The following is a 20,608-nucleotide window of genomic DNA, read 5'->3' on the forward strand; positions in this document are numbered from 1 at the left end:
AGCCAGCACTTTCACCACAAGCTGGTTGAAGAGGAGAAACCTCCATAACGCACAGGAGGATCTTGAGATGCCCCAGCTCTCGCTCATACCGGTAAGAGGTCTTATTTAGTTCATATTCAGTCTTAAATGGCATTGTATTCCATTAATTTTAGGACACTCAAATCAAATATGAGCTACATTATCAAGATGTTAGTGCTATTAATAGGCCTTCAATATACAGTGCCTTGCGAAAGTATTCAGCACCTTTTGCCACATTTCAGGCTTCAAACATAAAGATATAAAACTGTATTTTTTGTGAAGAATCAACAAGTGGGACACAATAATGAAGTGGAACGACATTTATTGGATATTTCAAACTTTTTTAACGAATCAAAAAATAAAAAATTGGGCGTGCAAAATTATTCAGCCCCTTTACTTTCAGTGCAGCAAACTCTCTCCAGAAGTTCAGTGAGGATCTCTGAATGATCCAATGTTGACCTAAATGACTAATGATGATAAATACAATCCACCTGTGTGTAATCAAGTCTCCGTATAAATGCACCTGCACTGTGATAGTCTCAGAGGTCCGTTAAAAGCGCAGAGAGCATCATGAAGAACAAGGAACACACCAGGCAGGTCCGAGATACTGTTGTGAAGACGTTTAAAGCCGGATTTGGATACAAAAAGATTTCCCAAGCTTTAAACATCCAAAGGAGCACTGTGCAAGCGATAATATTGAAATGGAAGGAGTATCAGACCACTGCAAATCTACCAAGACCTGGCCGTCCCTCTAAACTTTCAGCTCATACAAGGAGAAGACTGATCAGAGATGCAGCCAAGAGGCCCATGATCACTCTGGATGAACTGCAGAGATCTACAGCTGAGGTGGGAGACTCTGTCCATAGGACAACAATCAGTCGTATATTGCACAAATCTGGCCTTTATGGAAGAGTGGCAAGAAGAAAGCCATTTCTTAAAGATATCCATAAAAAGTGTCGTTTAAAGTTTGCCACAAGCCACCTGGGAGACATGTGGAAGAAGGTGCTCTGGTCAGATGAAACCAAAATTGAACTTTTTGGCAACAATGCAAGACGTTATGTTTGGCGTAAAAGCAATACAGCTCATCACCCTGAACACACCATCCCCACTGTCAAACATGGTGGTGGCAGCATCATGGTTTGGGCCTGCTTTTCCTCAGCAGGGACAGGGAAGATGGTTAAAATTGATGGGAAGATGGATGGAGCCAAATACAGGACCAAATACAAAACATCACTGCTCTAGAGGAGATCTGCATGGAGGAATGGGCCAAAATACCAGCAACAGTGTGTGAAAACCTTGTGAAGACTTACAGAAAACGTTTGACCTCTGTCATTGCCAACAAAGGGTATATAACAAAGTATTGAGAAACTTTTGTTATTGACCAAATACTTATTTTCCACCACAATTTGCAAATAAATTCATTCAAAATCCTACAATGTGATTTTCTGGATTTTTTTTCTCATTTTGTCTGTCATAGTTGAAGTGTACCTATGATGAAAATTACAGGCCTCATCTTTTTAAGTGGGAGAACTTGCACAATTGGTGGCTGACTAAATACTTTCTTGCCCCACTGTATAGGCAATTACACTGCGACAAGAAATGGTGTATGCCTTTTTCACACCAATGTTTTTTTTCTACATCATTAATATAGTAGAATCATGCAGCCCATATATGTTGATTTCATAAGACATTTTAAGGTTTGTATCATTCACAACTAAAGTTGCCAAATAACTCAAAGTCAAGCATATAACCCGTTTCAAATGATCACTTTTAAAGCTGAACACAGAATAACCTCTCCATGTGCGCACTAGCTCAGAAAAATATCCTTAATTTCGAATTTCTTTCAGCGAGGTTCAATTATATTCTTACAATAAAATCATATAAATATGAATAAGTGCCATTATTTTGGATTATAATGTTTCGTAGGAAACACCTGCCTAAAATATTGTGGTGTTATTGTGGTGTACAGGCAATTAAGTGGATTTATTACACTTTAGAATGTAGATATTTCAAAGGCACGCATCAGCAGCTTGCATGTGTGGATCCCCTTTATGTTAATTAACAGTCAATTACCATGAGACCGACAGTTATTTGCTTGACAATCACATGACCGCCACAGCCCTGGACGCGACGCTTTGCACGTCATTGTAAATAAGAATGTGTTCTTAACTTCTTGATGCACCCGTCCCGTTAGCGGGATCATTTGTCAACATCCACTGAATTGCAGAGCGTCAAATTCAAATTAAATTACAAAAAATATTTAATTTTCATGAAATCACAAGTGCAATATAGCAAAACACAGCTTAGCTTGTTGTTAATCCACCTGGCATGTCAGATTTCAAAAACACTTTTCGGCGAAAGCATACCAAGCGTTTATGTAAGGACATCTCTCTCAGCAGACAAAACATTACAAACAGCTAGCAGCAAAGTAGATTGGTCACGAAAGTCAGAAAAGCAATAAAATGAATCGCTTACCTTTGATGATCTTCGGATGTTTGCACTCACAAGACTCCCAGTTACACAACAAATGTTCCTTTTGATCCAAAAAGATTATTTCTATATCCAAAATACCTCCATTTGGTTGGCGCGTTATGTTCAGAAATACACAGGCTCCAGCGGTCACGACGGGGCATACGAAAATTCCAAATAGTATCCGTAAAGTTCGTAGAAACATGTCAAACATATTTTATAATCAATCCTCAGGTTGTTTTTACAATATATAATCGATAATATTTCAACCGGACCTTAGCTTTTTCAATAGGAGTGAGAGAGAAAGTGTCTGCTCCACTCTGTTGGAGCATGCAAAACGCTGCTGGCACCCAGCCATTCACTGATGCGATGTGATCTTTCTCGCTCATTTTTCAGAATAAAAGCCTGAAACTATGTCTAAAGACTGTTCAGACCATGTGGAAGCCATAGGAAAATGAATCTGGTTGATATCCCTTTAATTGGAGGGAAGGCATGCAATGGAACAGGGAGCTTTCAAAATAAGAGGCACTTCCCAGTTGGATTTTCCTCAGGTTTTCGTCTGCAATATCAGTTCTGTTATACTCACAGACAATATTTTGACAGTTTCGGAAACTTTAGAGTGCTGCAGGGATGGTTGTTCTTCTGGAAAGTTCTCCCAACTCAACGGAGGAACTCTAGAGCTCTGTCATAGTGACCATCGGGTTCTTGGCCACCTCCCTGACCAAGGCCATTCTCCCCCGATTGCTCAGTTTGGCTGGCCGGCCAGCTCCAGGAAGAGTCTTGGTGGTTCCAAAATTCTTCCATTTAAGAATGATGGAGGCCACTGTGTTCTTGGGGACCTTCAATGCTGCAGAAATGTTTTGGCACCCTTCCCTTGCCACAATCCTGTCTCAGAGCTCTATAGACACTTCCTTTTGACCTCAAGGCTTGGTTTTTGCTTTGACATGCAGTGTCAACTGTGGGACCTTATATAGACAAGTGTGTGCCTTGTCTATAAAAATGTCTAAACACTTGTTTTCGCTTTGTCATTATGTGGTCTTGTAACTTAGTTAGGCTTATACTTCAATATATATGCTAATGTATCAATCAATCATTAATTTGTTAATGTCATCACACAGTTATTCATCGTCAGTAAAAATAATATTGTAATTTAACAGCACCTGTTTGTCACTCATAATACTCACAAACTGATTGCTCCTATACCCTCCTTTTTTCTGAACATAAATATAAATGCAACATGTAAAGTGTTGGTCCCATGTTTCATGAGCTGAAATAAAAGATCCCAGAAATGATCCATACACGCAAAAATTGTATTTCTCTAAAATGTGTTTATATCTTTGTTCGTGAGCATTTCTCCTTTCCAAAATAATCCATCCACCTGACAGGCGTGGCATATCAAGAACCCGATTAAACAGCAAGATCATTACACAGGTACACCTTGTGCTGGGGAAAATAATTGGCCATCCTAAAATGTTCAGCTGTGTCACACAACACAATGTCACAGATGTCTCAAGTTTTGAGGGAGCGTGCAATTGACTACGTGCCACCCCAGTTTCACGTAAAGACTGCAAGGGTTGAGGGAATAGGTGATGTTTTTCCTCAACAAATTAGTGATTTCAATTAACAGAACTTTTCAGTCAGAGAAACAAGAAAGAAACGAAATGGCTAAAAAGATGTTGCTGCTTCAGCACAAACAGTGTGATAAACATAGCTGTGCTGTGGTGCCTTTTCACTGAATCAGGGAGGAGAGAGACAACGTATGCAAGTCACTCACTATAAAAAAAAATATATATATATATTTTTTTTTTAATTACACAGCGTGGCCATCAGATTCCCTCGAGTAATTTGTGTCATAATTATTTAATCAAACAGTGCACTTAAAGCGTCAGACAATCTCAAGGCATATAGTTGATTTTATTCAAACACATAGGGTGTGTCTACAGTGCCTTGCGAAAGTATTCGGCCCCCTTGAACTTTGCGACCTTTTGCCACATTTCAGGCTTCAAACATAAAGATATAAAACTGTATTTTTTTGTGAACAATCAACAACAAGTGGGACACAATCATGAAGTGGAACGACATTTATTGCATATTTCAAACTTTTTTAACAAATCAAAAACTGAAAAATTGGGCGTGCAAAATTATTCAGCCCCTTTACTTTCAGTGCAACAAACTCTCTCCAGAAGTTCAGTGAGGATCTCTGAATGATCCAATGTTGACCTAAATGACTAATGATGATAAATACAATCCACCTGTGTGTAATCAAGTCTCCGTATAAATGCACCTGCACTGTGATAGTCTCAGAGGTCCGTTAAAAGCGCAGAGAGCATCATGAAGAACAAGGAACACACCAGGCAGGTCCGAGATACTGTTGTGAAGAAGTTTAAAGTCGGATTTGGATACAAAAAGATTTCCCAAGCTTTAAACATCCCAAGGAGCACTGTGCAAGCGATAATATTGAAATGGAAGGAGTATCAGACCACTGCAAATCTACCAAGACCTGGCCGTCCCTCTAAACTTTCAGCTCATACAAGGAGAAGACTGATCAGAGATGCAGCCAAGAGGCCCATGATCACTCTGGATGAACTGCAGAGATCTACAGCTGAGGTGGGAGACTCTGTCCATAGGACAACAATCAGTCGTATATTGCACAAATCTGGCCTTTATGGAAGAGTGGCAAGAAGAAAGCCATTTCTTAAAGATATCCATAAAAAGTGTTGTTTAAAGTTTGCCACAAGCCACCTGGGAGACACACCAAACATGTGGAAGAAGGTGCTCTGGTCAGATGAAACCAAAATTGAACTTTTTGGCAACAATGCAAAACGTTATGTTTGGCGTAAAAGCAACACAGCTCATCAGCCTGAACACACCATCCCCACTGTCAAACATGGTGGTGGCAGCATCATGGTTTGGGCCTGCTTTTCTTCAGCAGGGACAGGGAAGATGGTTCAAATTGATGGGAAGATGGATGGAGCCAAATACAGGACCATTCTGGAAGAAAACCTGATGCAGTCTGCAAAAGACCTGAGACTGGGACAGAGATTTGTCTTCCAACAAGACAATGATCCAAAACATAAAGCAAAATCTACAATGGAATGGTTCAAAAATAAACATATCCAGGTGTTAGAATGGCCAAGTCAAAGTCCAGACCTGAATCCAATCGAGAATCTGTGGAAAGAACTGAAAACTGCTGTTCACAAATGCTCTCCATCCAACCTCACTGAGCTCGAGCTGTTTTGCAAGGAGGATTGGGAAAAAATGTCAGTCTCTTGATGTGCAAAACTGATAGAGACATACCCCAAGCGACTTACAGCTGTAATCGCAGCAAAAGGTGGCGCTACAAAGTATTAACTTAAGGGGGCTGAATAATTTTGCACGCCCAATTTTTCAGTTTTTGATTTGTTAAAAAGTTTGAAATATCCAATAAATGTCGTTCCACTTCATGATTGTGTCCCACTTGTTGTTGATTCTTCACAAAAAAATACAGTTTTATATCTTTATGTTTGAAGCCTGAAATGTGGCAAAAGGTCGCAAAGTTCAAGGGGGCCGAATACTTTCGCAAGGCACTGTATATATTGAAAAATACACGTTTAAAAATTTCGACAAGCAGACGACCAATATTTTTTTGATCATTAGGGACAACCCGATTTGCTTTGTCACATTTTTGCAGTATTACTTTAGTGCCTTGTTGCAAACAGGATGCATGTTTTGGAATCTTTTTTAATTCTGTACAGGCTTCCTTCTTTTCACACTGTCCATTAGGTTAGTATTGTTGAGTAACTACAATGTTGTTGATCCATCCTCAGTTCTCTCCTATCACAGCCATTAAACTCTGTAACTGTTTTAAAATCACTACTGGCCTCATGGTGAAATCTCTGAGCAGTTTCCTTCTTCTCCCGCAACTGAGTTAGGAATGACACCTGTATCTTTGTAGTGACTGGGTGTTTTGATACACGACCTAAAGTGTAATGAATAACTTCACTATGCTCAAAGGGATATTCAATGCCTGCTTTAACTGCGATGCAGTTACATATCAGGATATTATTTTTGACGACATAGCGTTTCATATCATTGTGACAATATCGCAATATTATTTTTTGTACTTGCACCAAAACTCCAGGATCTTTCCTTCACAGCTTGTTCTCCATCTTCTTTTTAAATAGGGAGACTATTTGTTTTCAGACCTTTTATTTCCATGACTGATCAAAACTCGTTTTTCTCATGGCTCTTTTGTCCCTCTGCAGCAGACATACAGTATGGTGAGCAATATGCTTGGAACTTTAAAAAAAAACAAATCACAGTATTGAATCGCAATACATCTAGAATCATAACACATCGTACCGGCACCTAGGTATCGTGACAATATCAAATAATCAGGGCCCTGGCAAAACAGACATGTGTGAAAATACCCTCAAATCTGTCCTGTCTCGACATATGAAACATTTGATCTCAATTCCAAAACGCGGGAGTATAGAGCCACATTAAATGTTTTAGCTTCGCAGTCCAAATAAACACAGAGGGTAGTGTAGGATAATGGAGTAACTAACCTAAATCGCACTAAATATGACAAATATGCATAAACAGATTGAAATTATAGAAGAAACGTGTGAAAATGTTTTGTACTTACTTCAAGTTCAAAGGGAGCTGTACTAGGGACGTGTGATCGAGCAGACAGAGCGCTTAAGTCTTTGTCCGATCTATGTGAGAACGGCAACGGCTGGCTGTAGTACATGCCCTCATCAGGGTAGTCACTTTCGACCCCCTCTACAAACTTCTTTCTCGTAGCACTGAACATTCCGTTTGTCACCTGCAGAAGTGAGATGAAAGAAGAGGTTTTACTATTTCAACTCCAAAAAGGCTTTCTCAACTAGCATGCCTGCATCCATTTATTGACAAAACATTGTTCATATCAGATTTTTTTTTAACTATCACGGACAGGACTGGAGTGAAACACAACAGTTATGCAGGAGCCTACAGTTAGTCCGATGACGATGATCTACTAGACTTTCAGTTTCAACTACTCCAACCTCACCACCAGACAACTACACACCCACACACATTGCACAATGTGCTCATACAGTGTGCCTTACAGCAAAACAATTACAATCACTTTTAAAAAGTGTTGATTTTCCACTGTTTCATTGCATTGGTCAACATACAAAAACTGTGTGCATCCGTGCAACATTGCCTCAGCACAATTCAACAAGCTTCTGCTCAGGTGCCTCTTAAGTTCACAACCGATTCCAGTTATTCTCCACACCAAATGTTGCTTCAATCTAAGAACCCTCTGATACTCTCTCACCTTGTGAACATGGAGACATAGCTATTAATATTTAAATGACCCTACACACATTCATTATTTCCACATTGAATGGGGTCATCTCTGACACTGGTGTCAAAACTAGGAAGATGCTTGTTGTGCTAGCAAGATGCTTGCTGCCAGTTTAGTAGTGGAGCCTCAGGGGGAAGAGTATCAACATGAACATGCCACATTATATTTAGTGTAACTTAGTTGGCTAACTAGCTAAACAGCCACCCACTCTCGCGTGACTGGATACATTGGTTGTTTATCTTTTGGCTTCAGCATGTTGTGGCTAACAAAGTTAGGTAGCTAATCAAGACAGAAATATCTAAATAGCTATCTAACCTATCAAGTTAAGCGAGCAGAATCGAGGGACGCAAAAAAATATGGACCGGTTGCAGGAGAGATAACTCTCGAGAAACGAAGGGGTCCGGCAAGGTGGCTTGGTGTGCCGGTGTAATGCAATGGAATTTGAGTCATGCATGTGGGTCACAGGACTCAGACAAGCGAGCTAGCTAACGCTATAGCTATTAACTAGCTAACGTTAGTAACGCCAGTTGATTGTTTATGTCCTAGCTAGCTAAATTGAGCTAACTAGCTACCAATATAACGTAAGTCTGATTATAAGTTTGCTTCAACAACTAGCCGTGACAGCCCTTGTCAGGCAGTCTGTTTGCCCATAGGTAGTGATGTGCAGGTTGGGCCTACTTTGCCTCCTATCCACTTCCCAATCCCAGTAGCTACCTCTCGGTCTCAATTCACGCTAGCGGCCACACAGACAAAAACAGAAGACCATTCGAATTGAAATCCACGAACCGGTCCAAAACATACCGAAGGGCAAGGACTACAAAGATGAATGTGTTGTGATGTAACGATTTGATTCGGACCAAACGGGTTTATATTTGGGTGGGGGGAGGTGGAAATTAAAAAAAAAAAAAAAAAAAACTCACCGCATTAATTTCCCTTCTGCTCGTAGATCCAAGATGGCTGTGTATTCTACAATCGAGAGTCCTGGGTGAATAGCCTTTACCCTCTGACCTCTCTGCAACCTAATCATTTCCGCACACAAATGATGAACGTTCTACTAATGTGGGTACAACGTGGCTAATACTCAGAATGTATTTGAATAGTCAGCAATGTTGTTTTTGTAGTTACATATATTGTTGTGGGAACTCACCTCACTAATCTGTAGTAGACAATGATCAGTGCATCAACAAACTCAGTAGGTAAACAAAACAAGCCACTCCCACTTCGGTCATTTTCAAAACATAGAGGTTTGGCAATGAACCCTTGGAATGATATCACAGTAGTAGTAGCCTAGATATATGGTATCACCATATCATATTGATATGTGTCACTCACTAGCTACGAATCACCGTCACCTATGCCATTAAAGGATTTAAAAAGTGTTGCCACTTATTTATATTTATAACATTTTAAAGCAGGCTAGACAACAAAATTCAGCCACAAGGCAGATTTTTGTCTGAGCCTGGGTGCCAGAACATAATTAGATATTTTTATATATATTTTTAATGTCAGTAGGCAAGTAAGTTAAGAACAAACGCTTATTTACAATGACGGTCTATGACGGTCTATCGTGGCCAAATGGGACTCACAATCACAGCCGGATGTGATGCAGTCTGGATTCAAACCAGGGACTGTAGTGACACCTCTTGCACTGAGATGCAGTGCCTTAGACCTCTGCGCCACTCAGGAGCCCAATGATAATTTGTACACTGCAAATTGACCACAACTCCCCCCCCAATTTTTTTTTTATTATATTGGAAAATAACAATAATTTCATGCCTTGCTTACATTGAGACACGATCATGTCTATTTTTTGGTGGGAATACTTGGAAACAGATGTTCTATTTTTTTTTTAAATACTTTACTGAATTCCTGGTGATCTTCTTTTTAACCCAAAAGGAAATTCAATTTACTTATTTTTTTGTAAACTTTTTGGGGCCAAAAAAATCACTTACTGGCCGGTTGTTGCCAACCCCTCTTTTAAAGCATCTGCCAGTATTCTTATTGTTCATCATCATTCCATTGTTCTATCTATGTGGTATGCATGACACATTGTATCAACTCATCTGTGCTATAGGCCTATCGGTTAAGAGCATATTGGATAACAAATGTTGTCCTCTCCAATATATCTACAGTATTACATTCTATGGAGGGACCACCATATTGCCCACATTTTCTCCTTCTTCAGTCAGTAGTGCATTTCTGCCTGCCAGAAGCCACCAGATGAAGAGTAATGTGCTGCATAGAGGAGGGCTGGAGATAGAATTTCTTCAGTGTACAACATAAAACAAAATCCAGAATAGAGCCGTTCTACATCCACCTAAAAGGAAGCGATTCCCAAACCTTCCATAACAAAGCCATCACCTACAGAGAGATTAACCTGGAGAAGAGTCCCCTAAGCAAGCTAGTCCTGGGGCTCTGTTCACAAACACAAACAGACCCCACAAAGCCCCAGGACAGCAACACAATTAGACCCAACCAAATCATGAGAAAACTCAAATATAATTACTTGACACATTGGAAAGAATTAACAAAAAAAACAGAGAAAACTAGAATGCTATTTGACCCTAAACAGAGAGTACACAGTGGCAGAATACCTGACCACTGTGACTGATCGAAACTTAAGGAAAGCTTTGACTATGTACAGACTCAGTGAACATAGCCTTGCTATTGAGAAAGGCCGCCGTAGGCAGACCTGGCTCTCAAGAGAAGACAGACTATGTGCCCACTGCCCACAAAATTAGGTAGAAAATGAGCTGCACTTCCTAAGCTCCTGCCAAATGTATGACCATATTAGAGACACATATTTCCCTCAGATCACACAGAATTCAAAAAACAAACCCAATTTTGATAAACTCCCATATCTACTGGGTGAAATACCATAGTGTGCCATCACAGTAGCAAGATTTGTGACCTGTTGCCACAAGAAAAGGTCAACCAGTGAAGAACAAACACTGTTGTAGATACAACCCATATTTATGTTTATTTATTTTCCCTTTTGTACTTTAACTATTTGCACATCGTTACAACACGGTATATACCCATAATATCACATTTGAAATGTCTTTCTTCTTATGGAACTTCTGTGTAATGTTTACTGTTCATTTTTAGTGTTTATTTCACTTTTATTTATTATCTACTCCACTTGCTTTGGTAATGTTAACATTTGTTTACCATGCCAATAAAGCCGTTAAATTGAATTAAATTGATAGAGCATGCCCTGACCAGCTGGCAAGTGTCTTCACTGACACTTATCCCTGACCCGGTTTGTAATACCAACTTGTTTCAAACAGACCAGCATAGTCCCTGTGCCTAAGAACGGCAAGGTAACCTGCTTTGAAAGGCTGCACTGACATCTGTAGCCATGAAATGCTTTGAAAGGCTGGTCATGGCTTACATCAACGCCATCATCCCAGATACCCTGGGCTGACTCCAATTCACATATTGCCCCAACAGATCCACAGATGACGCAATGTCTATTGCAATCCACACTGCCCTCAACCGCTTGGATTAAAGGAATACCTACATGAGAATGCAGTTCATTGACTACAGCTCAACATTCAACACCATAGCCCCTCCAAGCGCATCAACAAGATCAAGGACCCTGGGACTGAACACCTTTTGCAACTGGATCCTGGACTTCCTGATGGCTGTCCCGAGGCGGTGAGGGAAGGCAACAACACATCCGCCACAGTGACCCTCAACACGGGGGGCCCATCAGGGGTGTGTGCTTAATCGCTTCCTGTACTCCCTGTTCAGCCACAACTGTGTGGCCACGCACAACTCCAACACCATCTTCAATTGGTAGGACTGATCAACAATGACGAGGAGTCAGCCTATAGGGAGGAGGTCCTGGCACCACACTGCCAGGACAACAACCTCTCCCTCAACGTCAGCAAGACAAACAAGCATGCCTTCACGCACATCAATGAGTCTGTATTGGAGCGGGTCGAGAGCTTCAAGTTCCTCGGTGTCCACTTCACTAAGGAATTAACATGGTCCACAGACAACCACACAGATTTGAAGAGGGCACAACAGTGTCTCTTCCCCCTCAGGAGTCTGAAAAGATTTGACATGGGCTCTCGGATCCTCAAAAAGATCTACAGCTGCTCCATTGAGATTATCTTGACTGGCTGCATCACCACTTAGTATAGCAACTGCAAGGTTTACACCTTTATTTCATCTTTATTTAACTAGGCAAGTCAGTTAAGAACACATTCTTATTTTCAATGACGGCGTAGGAACGGTGGGTTAACTGCCTTGTTCAGGGGTAGAACGACAGATTTTTACCTTGTCAGCTCGGGGATTCAACCTTGCAACCTTACAGTTAACTAGTCCAACACTCTAACCAGCTGCCTCTCATTGCACTCCACGAGGAGCGAATGCAGTAAGCCAAGGTAAGTTGCTAGCTAGCATTAAACTTATCTTATAAAAAACAATTAATCAATCAATCATAATCACTAGTTAACTACACATGGTTGATGATATTACTAGTTTATCTAGCGTGTCCTGTGTTGCATATAATCGATGCGGTGCGTATTCGTGAAAAAGGACTGTCGTTGCTCCGATGTGTACCTAACCATAAACATCAATGCCTTTCTTAAAATCAATACACAGAAGTATATATTTTTAAACCTGCATACTTAGCTAAAATAAATCCAGGTTAGCAGGCAATATTAACCAGGTGAAATTGTGTCACTTCTCTTACGTTCATTGCACGCAGAGTCAGGGTATATGCAACAGTTTGGGCCACCTAATTTGCCAGAATTTTACGTAATTATGACATAACATTGAAGGTTGTGCAATGTAACAGGAATATTTAGACTTATGGATGCCACCCGTTAGATAAAATACGGAACGATTCCGTATTTCACTGAAAGAATAAACGTCTTGTTTTCGAGATGATAGTTTCCGGATTCGACCATATTAATGACCTAAGGCTCGTATTTTGGTGTGTTATTATGTTATAATTAAGTCTATGATTTGATAGAGCAGTCTGACTGAGCGATGGTAGGCACCAGCAGGCCTGTAAGCATTCATTCAAACAGCACTTTCGTGCGTTTTGCCAGCAGCTCTTCGTTGTGCTTCAAGCATTGCGCTGTTTATGACTTCAAGCCTATCAACTCCCGAGATTAGGCTGGTGTAACCGATGTGAAATGGCTAGCTAGTTAGCGGGGTGCGCACTAATAGCGTTTCAAATGTCACTCGTTCTGAGACTTGGAGTAGTTCCCCTTGCTCTACAAGGGCCGCGGATTTTGTGGAGCGATGGATAACGCTGCTTCGAGGGTGGCTGTTGTCGATGTGTTCCTGGTTCGAGCCCAGGTAGGAGTGAGGAGAGGGACGGAAGCTATACTGTTACACTGGCAATGCTAAAGTGCCTATAAGAACATCCAATAGTCAAAGGTATATGAAATACAAATGGTATAGAGAGAAATAGTCCTATAACTCCTATAATAACTACAACCTAAAACTTCTTACCTGGGAATGTTGAAGACTCATGTTAAAAGGAACCACAAGCTTTCATATGTTGTCATGTTCTGGGCAAGGAACTTAAACGTTAGCTTTCTTACGTGGCACATATTGCACTTTTACTTTCTTCTCCAACACTTTGTTTTTGCATTATTTAAACCAAATTGAACATGTTTCATTATTTATTTGAGGCTAAATTGATCTTATTGATGTATTAAAATAAGTTAAAATAAGTGTTCATTCAGTATTGTTGTAATTGTCATTATTACAAATACATTTAAAAAGTCAGCCGATTAATCGGTACCAACTTTTTTTGGTCCTCCAATAATCGGTATCGGTATCGGCGTTGAAAAATCATAATCGGTCGACCTCTAGTGGTGAGTATGGCCCAGTACATTCCTGGGGCTGAGCTCCCTAGCATCCAGGACTTCTGTACTAGGCGGTGTCAGATGAAAGCCCCAAAGATGGTCAACAACTCCAACCACCAAAGCCAGGGACAATCAACTAGATTCACAATTTTTTGACTGCAAATTGACGGCAAGAAGCTAAAACAGATATAATGTTTGACTAAAACATAATAATTTCAAACGTTGCTTACATTTGTATACGATCACGTGTCTCTCTAGTATGTGTGGGAATACTTGGGAACAGATTTCTTAAATAAAAATCATGTGGAGCTGAATTCCTGGTGTCTTTGATGTCCAACAATGAACATTTTACTGCATCGACCCTATTCTGAACTAACTCTATGCACACATACTGGATTCTACCCACACACATACTACATATGCACACATAACACACGCGCACACACACACACACACAAACACTTTCACACTTTCACACTCACCACATACACTGCTGCTACAGCTCAATCTATTATCTGTTCTGTTGCCAAGTCACTTTAACCCTACCTATGTGTACATAGCTACCTCAATTACCTCGTACCCCTGCACATCGACTCAGTACTGGTACTTCCAGTATATAGCCATGTCATTTTGAATCTTTATTGTCATTCATTATTTGACTGTGTATTCATTCCTGGTGTCAATATTTCTATTTCTATTTGACATTTCTTTATCTCCATCTTTAACTCTGTATTCTTGGATATGGACATGTAAGTAAGCATTTTACTGTTAGTCTACACCTGTTGCTTTCCAAGCATGTAACAAATTTGATTTGATTTGATTGATTTGATAAGGGACATTATATTCCTGCCCTTTATCTGGTTGGAAAATATACCCTAATAAAGGTACAGGAGATTGTACTAACGAGACAGCAGATGATACCACCTTCCAGCTCGCAGAGAATTACGTGACATGGTTATGTAACTGAATGTGGTTCCCATGCACATGGTGCAGTAAGTACAAATGAAATCACATATGTGACCAAAAGCAAGCTCAAACTCACACTACAGTACGAAATCCGGCTCTGATTAAATCCCACCTTAATCTTCTTAAAAAAGGAAATTAAACAGAATCAAATAACATTTCCTAGAAGCTCATTTTAGCACCAGCCACCAGCTGTGGCTTGGTTCCACAGTATGTATCCATAGCCCCTGCTGGATAAAAACTTCATTGTGTTTTGATGGTCACCAGTGTACCATCATACAGTGCATTCGGAAACATTTTGTTACGTTACAGCCTTATTCTAAAATGGATAAAAACGTTTTTCCCCTTATCAATCTACACACAATAGCCCATAATGACAAAGCAAAAACATTTTTTTTTTTACATTTTGCAAATAAAAAATAAAAAACTGAAATATTACATTTACTTAAGAATTCAGACCCTTTACTGAGTACTTTGTTGAAGCACCTTTGGCAGCAATTACCGAATTGAGTATTCTTGGGTATTACACTACAAGCTTGGCACACCTGTATTTGGGGAGTTTCTTACATTCTTCGCTGCAGATCCTCTCAAGCTCTGTCAAGTTGGATAGGGAGTGGAACTACTTTCAAGTGTCTTCAGAGATGTTTGATCGGGTTCAAGTCCGGGCTCTGGCTGGGCCACTCAAGGACATTCAGAGACTTGTCCAGAAGCCACTCCTGTGTTGTCTTGGCTGTGTGCTTAGGGTCGTTGTCCTGTTGGAAGGTGAACCTTCTCCCCAGTCTAATGTCCTGAGGACTCTGGAGCAGGTTTTCATCAAGGATCTTACTGTACTTTGCTCCATTAATCTTTCCCTCGATCCTGTCGATCCTGATGAGTCTCCCAGTCCCTGCTGCTGAAAAACATCCCCACAGGATGATGCTGCAACCACCATGCTTCACCGTAGGGATGGTGCCAAGTTTCCTCCAGTTGTGACGTTTGGCATTCAGGTCAAACAATTCAATCTTGGTTTCATCAGACCAGAGAATCTTGTTTTGCATGGTCTGAGAGCCCTTTAGGTGCCTTTTGGCAAACTCCAAGAGGGCTGTCATGTTCCTTTTACTGAGGAGTGGCTTCAGTCTGGCCACTCTACAATAAAGGCCTGATTTGTGGAGTGCCGCAGAGATGGTTGTCCTTCTGGAAGGTTCTTCCACCTCCACAGAGGACCTCTGGAGCTCTGTCAATGTGACCATCGGGTTCTTGGTCTCCTCCCTGACCAAGGCCCTTTTCACCGATTGCTCAGTTTGGCCGGGCGGCCAGCTCTAGGAAGAGTCTTGGTGGTTCCATACTTCTTCTATTTATGAATGATGGAGGCCACTGTGTTCCTAAGGACCTTCAATGCTGCATACATTTTTTTGAACCCTTACCCAGATCTGTGCCTTGCCACACGGTCAATTCCTTCGACCTCATGGCCTGGTTTTTGCTCTGAGATGCACTGTCAACATATAGACAGGTGTGTGCCTTTCCAAATCATCTCCAATCAATTGAATTTACCACAGCTGGACTCCAAGAAAGTTGTAGAAACATCTCAAGGATGATCAATGGAAACAGCAAAGGGTCTGAATACTTATGTATAAAAGGAATTTCAGTTTTTTTTATTTTAATACATTTGCAAAAATTTCTAAAAACCTGTTTTTGCTTTCTCATTATGGGGTATGGTGTGTAGACTGATGAGTAAACAAATCATTTATTCAACTTTATGCACAAAACCATTACCAAGTCGCATTATGCTGATGTCTAATTCCTATTGGAATCCAGCCTGAGTGTGGATATTCAACAACTTTTATTCACCAACAATCTGCATTCAGAATAACTGCCAGATTTAGAACGATGAACAATACATCACGCCAAGCAGCCACAACAGTCAGTAAGAGTGTCCATGATTGAGTCTTTGAATGAAGAGATTGAGATTGCCCATCCTTGACCTAAACTATCTAAATTGGAAAAACCATTTCAAGCATACACTACAGGCTACATATTGTAGTGAAAATAAGTTAAACAACAATAAGTTACTGAATTTTTACAGCCGAATGCTGGTTACTTGAGACTATACCTCACTTGGGATTTGAACTCACAAATTCTTGGGTGCTAATGACCTGCATTTCCTGCTACGCCACCAGGTCTGTGGGCATGACAGAGATTGGCCACAGATTTAATGGCAGGAATACAGTTCTGTAATTTGCTGAATGTTGCCCAGAATCAAGTCAATAATTGTCCGACAAAACCACTTTACTTGATGTAAACAATTATAAAACACAATACTTGATTAAAAATCGAATTTGGGTCTTACTGCTAGTAGCACATGAAAACGCACTAAAAAACATATTCATACATGGCAAACAGATAGTCAAAAAATAAACAAAAGGAAGTTTGTTTTGAAATGTTTGGCATATTGTCACGCCCTGACCTTAGATATATCTGTTTTTCTATATATTTTGGTTAGGTCAGGGTGTGACTAGGGTGGGTACTCTAGTTTTTGTATGTCTAGGGTTTTTGTATGTCTAGGGGGTTTTGTATGTCTATGTTGGCCTGATATGGTTCCCAATCAGAGACAGCTGATTATCGTTGTATTTAGGTAGCCATTTTCCTAATTTGTGTTGTGGGATCTTGTCTACATTTAGTTGCCTGAGTGCACAACAGTAGCGGTTTGTTCGTGCTTTTGTTGTTTTGTTCAGTGAGTTTCGGATTATTAAAATTATGTGGAACTCTACTCACGCTGCGCCTTGGTCTCATCATTATGACGACCGTGACGCATATCTTAGAGATATAAGAAGGATCATTAAATGTGTATATATACACAGTACCAGTCAAAAGTTTGGACACATACTCATTGAAGTGTTTTCCTTTATTTGTACTATTACTATATTGTAGAATAATAGTGAAGATATCAAAACTATGAGAACATATGGAATCATGTAGTAACCAAAAAAGTGTTAAAAAATGTTATATTTGAGATTCTTCAAAGTAGCCAACCTTCGCCTTGACAGCTTTGCAGACTCTTGGCATTCTCTCAACTAACTTCACCTGGAATGCTTTTCCAACAGTCTTGAAGGAGTTTCCACATATGCTGAGCAATTGTTGGCTGCTTTTCCTTCACTCTGCGGTCCAACTCATCCCAAACCATCTCAACTGGGTTGAGGTCGGGTGATTGTGGAGGCCAGGTCATCTGATGCAGCACTCCATCACTCTCCTTCTTAGTCAAATAGCCCTTACACAGCCTGGAAGTGTGTTGGGTCATTGTCCTGTTGAAAAACAACTAAGCACAAACCAGATGGGAAGTGTTTAGTCCCACAGTTCTTAGCTTAGGGATGAGCTTCGTGGGCACTGTGATGTTGAACGCTGAGCTGTAGTTGATGAACAGCATTCTGACATAGGTGTTCCTTTTGTCCAGGTGAGAAAGGGCAGTGTGGAGTGCGATTGAGATTGCGTCATCTGTGGATCTGTTGGGGCGGTATGCGAATTGGAGTGAGTCTATTGTGTCTGGGAGGATGCTGTTGATGTGAGCCATGACCAGCCTTTCAAAGCACTTCATGGCTACAGACGTAGTTTGATGGATTTTGCGACAGCACTTGAAGAAACCTTCAAAGTTCTTGACATTTTCATTTTGAATGACTCCAACCTAAGTGTATTTAAACTTCCGACCTCAACTGTGTACACTACCGTTCAAAAGTTTGGGGTCACTTGAAATGTCTTTGTTTTTCATGAAAACATACATGAAATGAGTTGAAAAATGAATAGGAAATATAGTCAAGACGTTGACAATAATGATTTTTAATTGAAATAATAAGAGTGTCGTTCAAACCTTGCTTTCGTCAAAGAATCCTCCATTTACAGTAATTACAGCCTTGCAGACCTTTGGCATTCTAGTTGTCAATTTGTTGAGGTAATCTGATGCTTCCATGATTCCTGAAGCACCTCCCACAAGTTGGATTGGCTTGATGGACAGTTCGTACGTACCATACGATCAAGCTGCTCCCACAACAGCTCAATAGGGTTGAGATCCGGTGATAGGCTAGCCACTCCATTATAGACAGAATACCAGCTGACTGCTTCTACCCTAAATAGTTCTTGCTTAGTTTGGTGCTGTGCTTTGGGTCATTGCCATGTTGTAGGAGGAAATTGGCTCCAATTAAGCGCCGTTCGGGTATGGCTTGGCATTGCAAAATGGATTGACAGCCTTCCTTCTTCAAGATGCCTTTTACCCTGTACAAATCTCCCACTTTACCACCACCAAAGCACCCCCAGACCATCACATTGCCTCCACCATGCTTGACAGATAGCGTCAAGCACTCCTCCAGCATCTTTTCATTTTTTTCTGCGTCACATGAATGTTCTTCTTTGTGATCCGAATACCTCAAACTTAGATTTGTCTGTCCATAGCACTTTTTTTCCCAATCTTCCTCTGTCCAGTGTCTGTGTTATTTTGCCCATCTTAATCTTTTCATTTTATTGGCCAGTCTGAGATATGGCTTTTTCTTTGCAACTTTGCCTAGAAGGCCAGCATCCCGGAGTCGCCTCTTCACTGTTGACGTTGAGACTGGTGTTTTGTGAGTACTATTTAATGAAGCTGCCAGTTGAGGACTTGTGAGGCTTCTGTTTCTCATACTTGTTCTTGTCCTCTTGCTCAGTTGTGTACTGGGGCCTCCCACTCCTCTTTCTATTCTGGTTAAAGACAGTTTGCCCTGTTCTGTGAAGGGAGTTGTACACAGCATTGTACGAGAGCTTCATTTTCTTGGCAATTTCTCGCATGGAATAGCCTCCATTTCTCAGAACAAGAGTAGACTGATGAGTTTCAGAAGAAAGTTATTTGTTTCTGGCCATTTTGAGCCTGTAAACAAACCCATAAATGCTGATGCTCCAGATACTCAACTAGAGATGGACTAAAGAAGGACAGTTTTATTGCTTCTTTAATTAGCACAACAGTTTTCAGCTGTGCTAACATAATTGCAAAAGGGTTTTCTAATGATCAATTAGCATTTTAAAAGGATAAACTTGGATTAGCTAATGCAATGTGCCATTGGAACACAGGAGTGATGGTTGCTGATAATGGGCCTCTGTACCCCTATGTAGATATTCATTCAAAATCAGCCGTTTCCAGGTACAATAGTCATTTACAACATTAACAATGTCTACACTGTATTTCTGATAAATTTGATGTTATTGTAATGGACAAAAATTTGCTTCTCTTTCAAAAACAATGACATTTCTAAGTGACTACAAACTTTTGAATGGTAGTGTATATATATATATATTCCCCCATATTTAACCTCTACTTCCATATATACTCCCATAAATTTTTTAAACTGGTACCGGGCTACCTTCATATGAGTCTTGTGATGCTTCTGGGTATCCTAGAGCAAATCCGGCATGTACGTGTTTGTGAGAGTCTCACCTTTTGGTGGTGGGGTCATATCAGTGTGTAGTCCAAACGGTTTGGATGCTACAGACGTTTTCGTGAGAAGACCGATTTTTGGGGTGACTCCTATTCTGATAATAACCAGCTGTAGTTCTGCCACCTTCAACCGCAGGTGCGGAAAGCTGATGTCTGCTGATGTGGTAGATTGAGACACAGCCCATTCAAATAAACTGATATCTCTAGCTTAATCAGACGTATATTGATCGGGATGTTTTTATTATGCTAATTTGTTTGTATTATGCTAATTTTATTGTGCTAATTAAAAACTCCAGGGGGTTCATTATTGTACTCACAGATCCTGTGGCACAGCAGGAATGTCAGGTTGCTGGCAACCGAGAGGTTGTGAGTTTAAATCCCAAGTGATGTTGACTCCCAAGTAATGCACACTTTGCTGGTCTGCAAAACCATGTCCATCATTATCATATTTCCCAGCATGCTCTTTTGCCGATAGATTTTTTGAATTGTTTGTTTCAATATCTGTTTTGGCATGTAGATTGATTGATTAATCTATCTTGTGCTACACAAATATAAATAATTGAC

At 40.4% G+C, this 20,608-nt stretch overlaps 1 protein-coding gene across 3 annotated transcripts in view; it reads right to left on the reverse strand.

Moving 5' to 3' along the window:
* The window catches only part of LOC139370026 (CCR4-NOT transcription complex subunit 2-like), a 28,501-nt gene extending 19,663 nt beyond the window's left edge, over positions 1-8,838 (reverse strand). For all 3 annotated transcript variants that reach the window (XM_071109339.1, XM_071109330.1, XM_071109322.1), the window contains exons 1-2: positions 8,740-8,838; positions 7,115-7,294 (exon numbers count right to left, since the gene is read on the reverse strand). In XM_071109339.1, the coding sequence (XP_070965440.1) occupies positions 7,115-7,282 (168 nt within the window). In that variant the 5' untranslated portion in view covers positions 7,283-7,294; positions 8,740-8,838. The remainder of the gene's footprint in view (positions 1-7,114; positions 7,295-8,739) is intronic.
* Between the last annotated feature and the right edge of the window lie 11,770 nt (positions 8,839-20,608).

The sequence above is a fragment of the Oncorhynchus clarkii genome, chromosome 2, assembly GCF_045791955.1.
Source record: "Oncorhynchus clarkii lewisi isolate Uvic-CL-2024 chromosome 2, UVic_Ocla_1.0, whole genome shotgun sequence".
Lineage (NCBI taxonomy): Eukaryota > Metazoa > Chordata > Actinopteri > Salmoniformes > Salmonidae > Oncorhynchus > Oncorhynchus clarkii.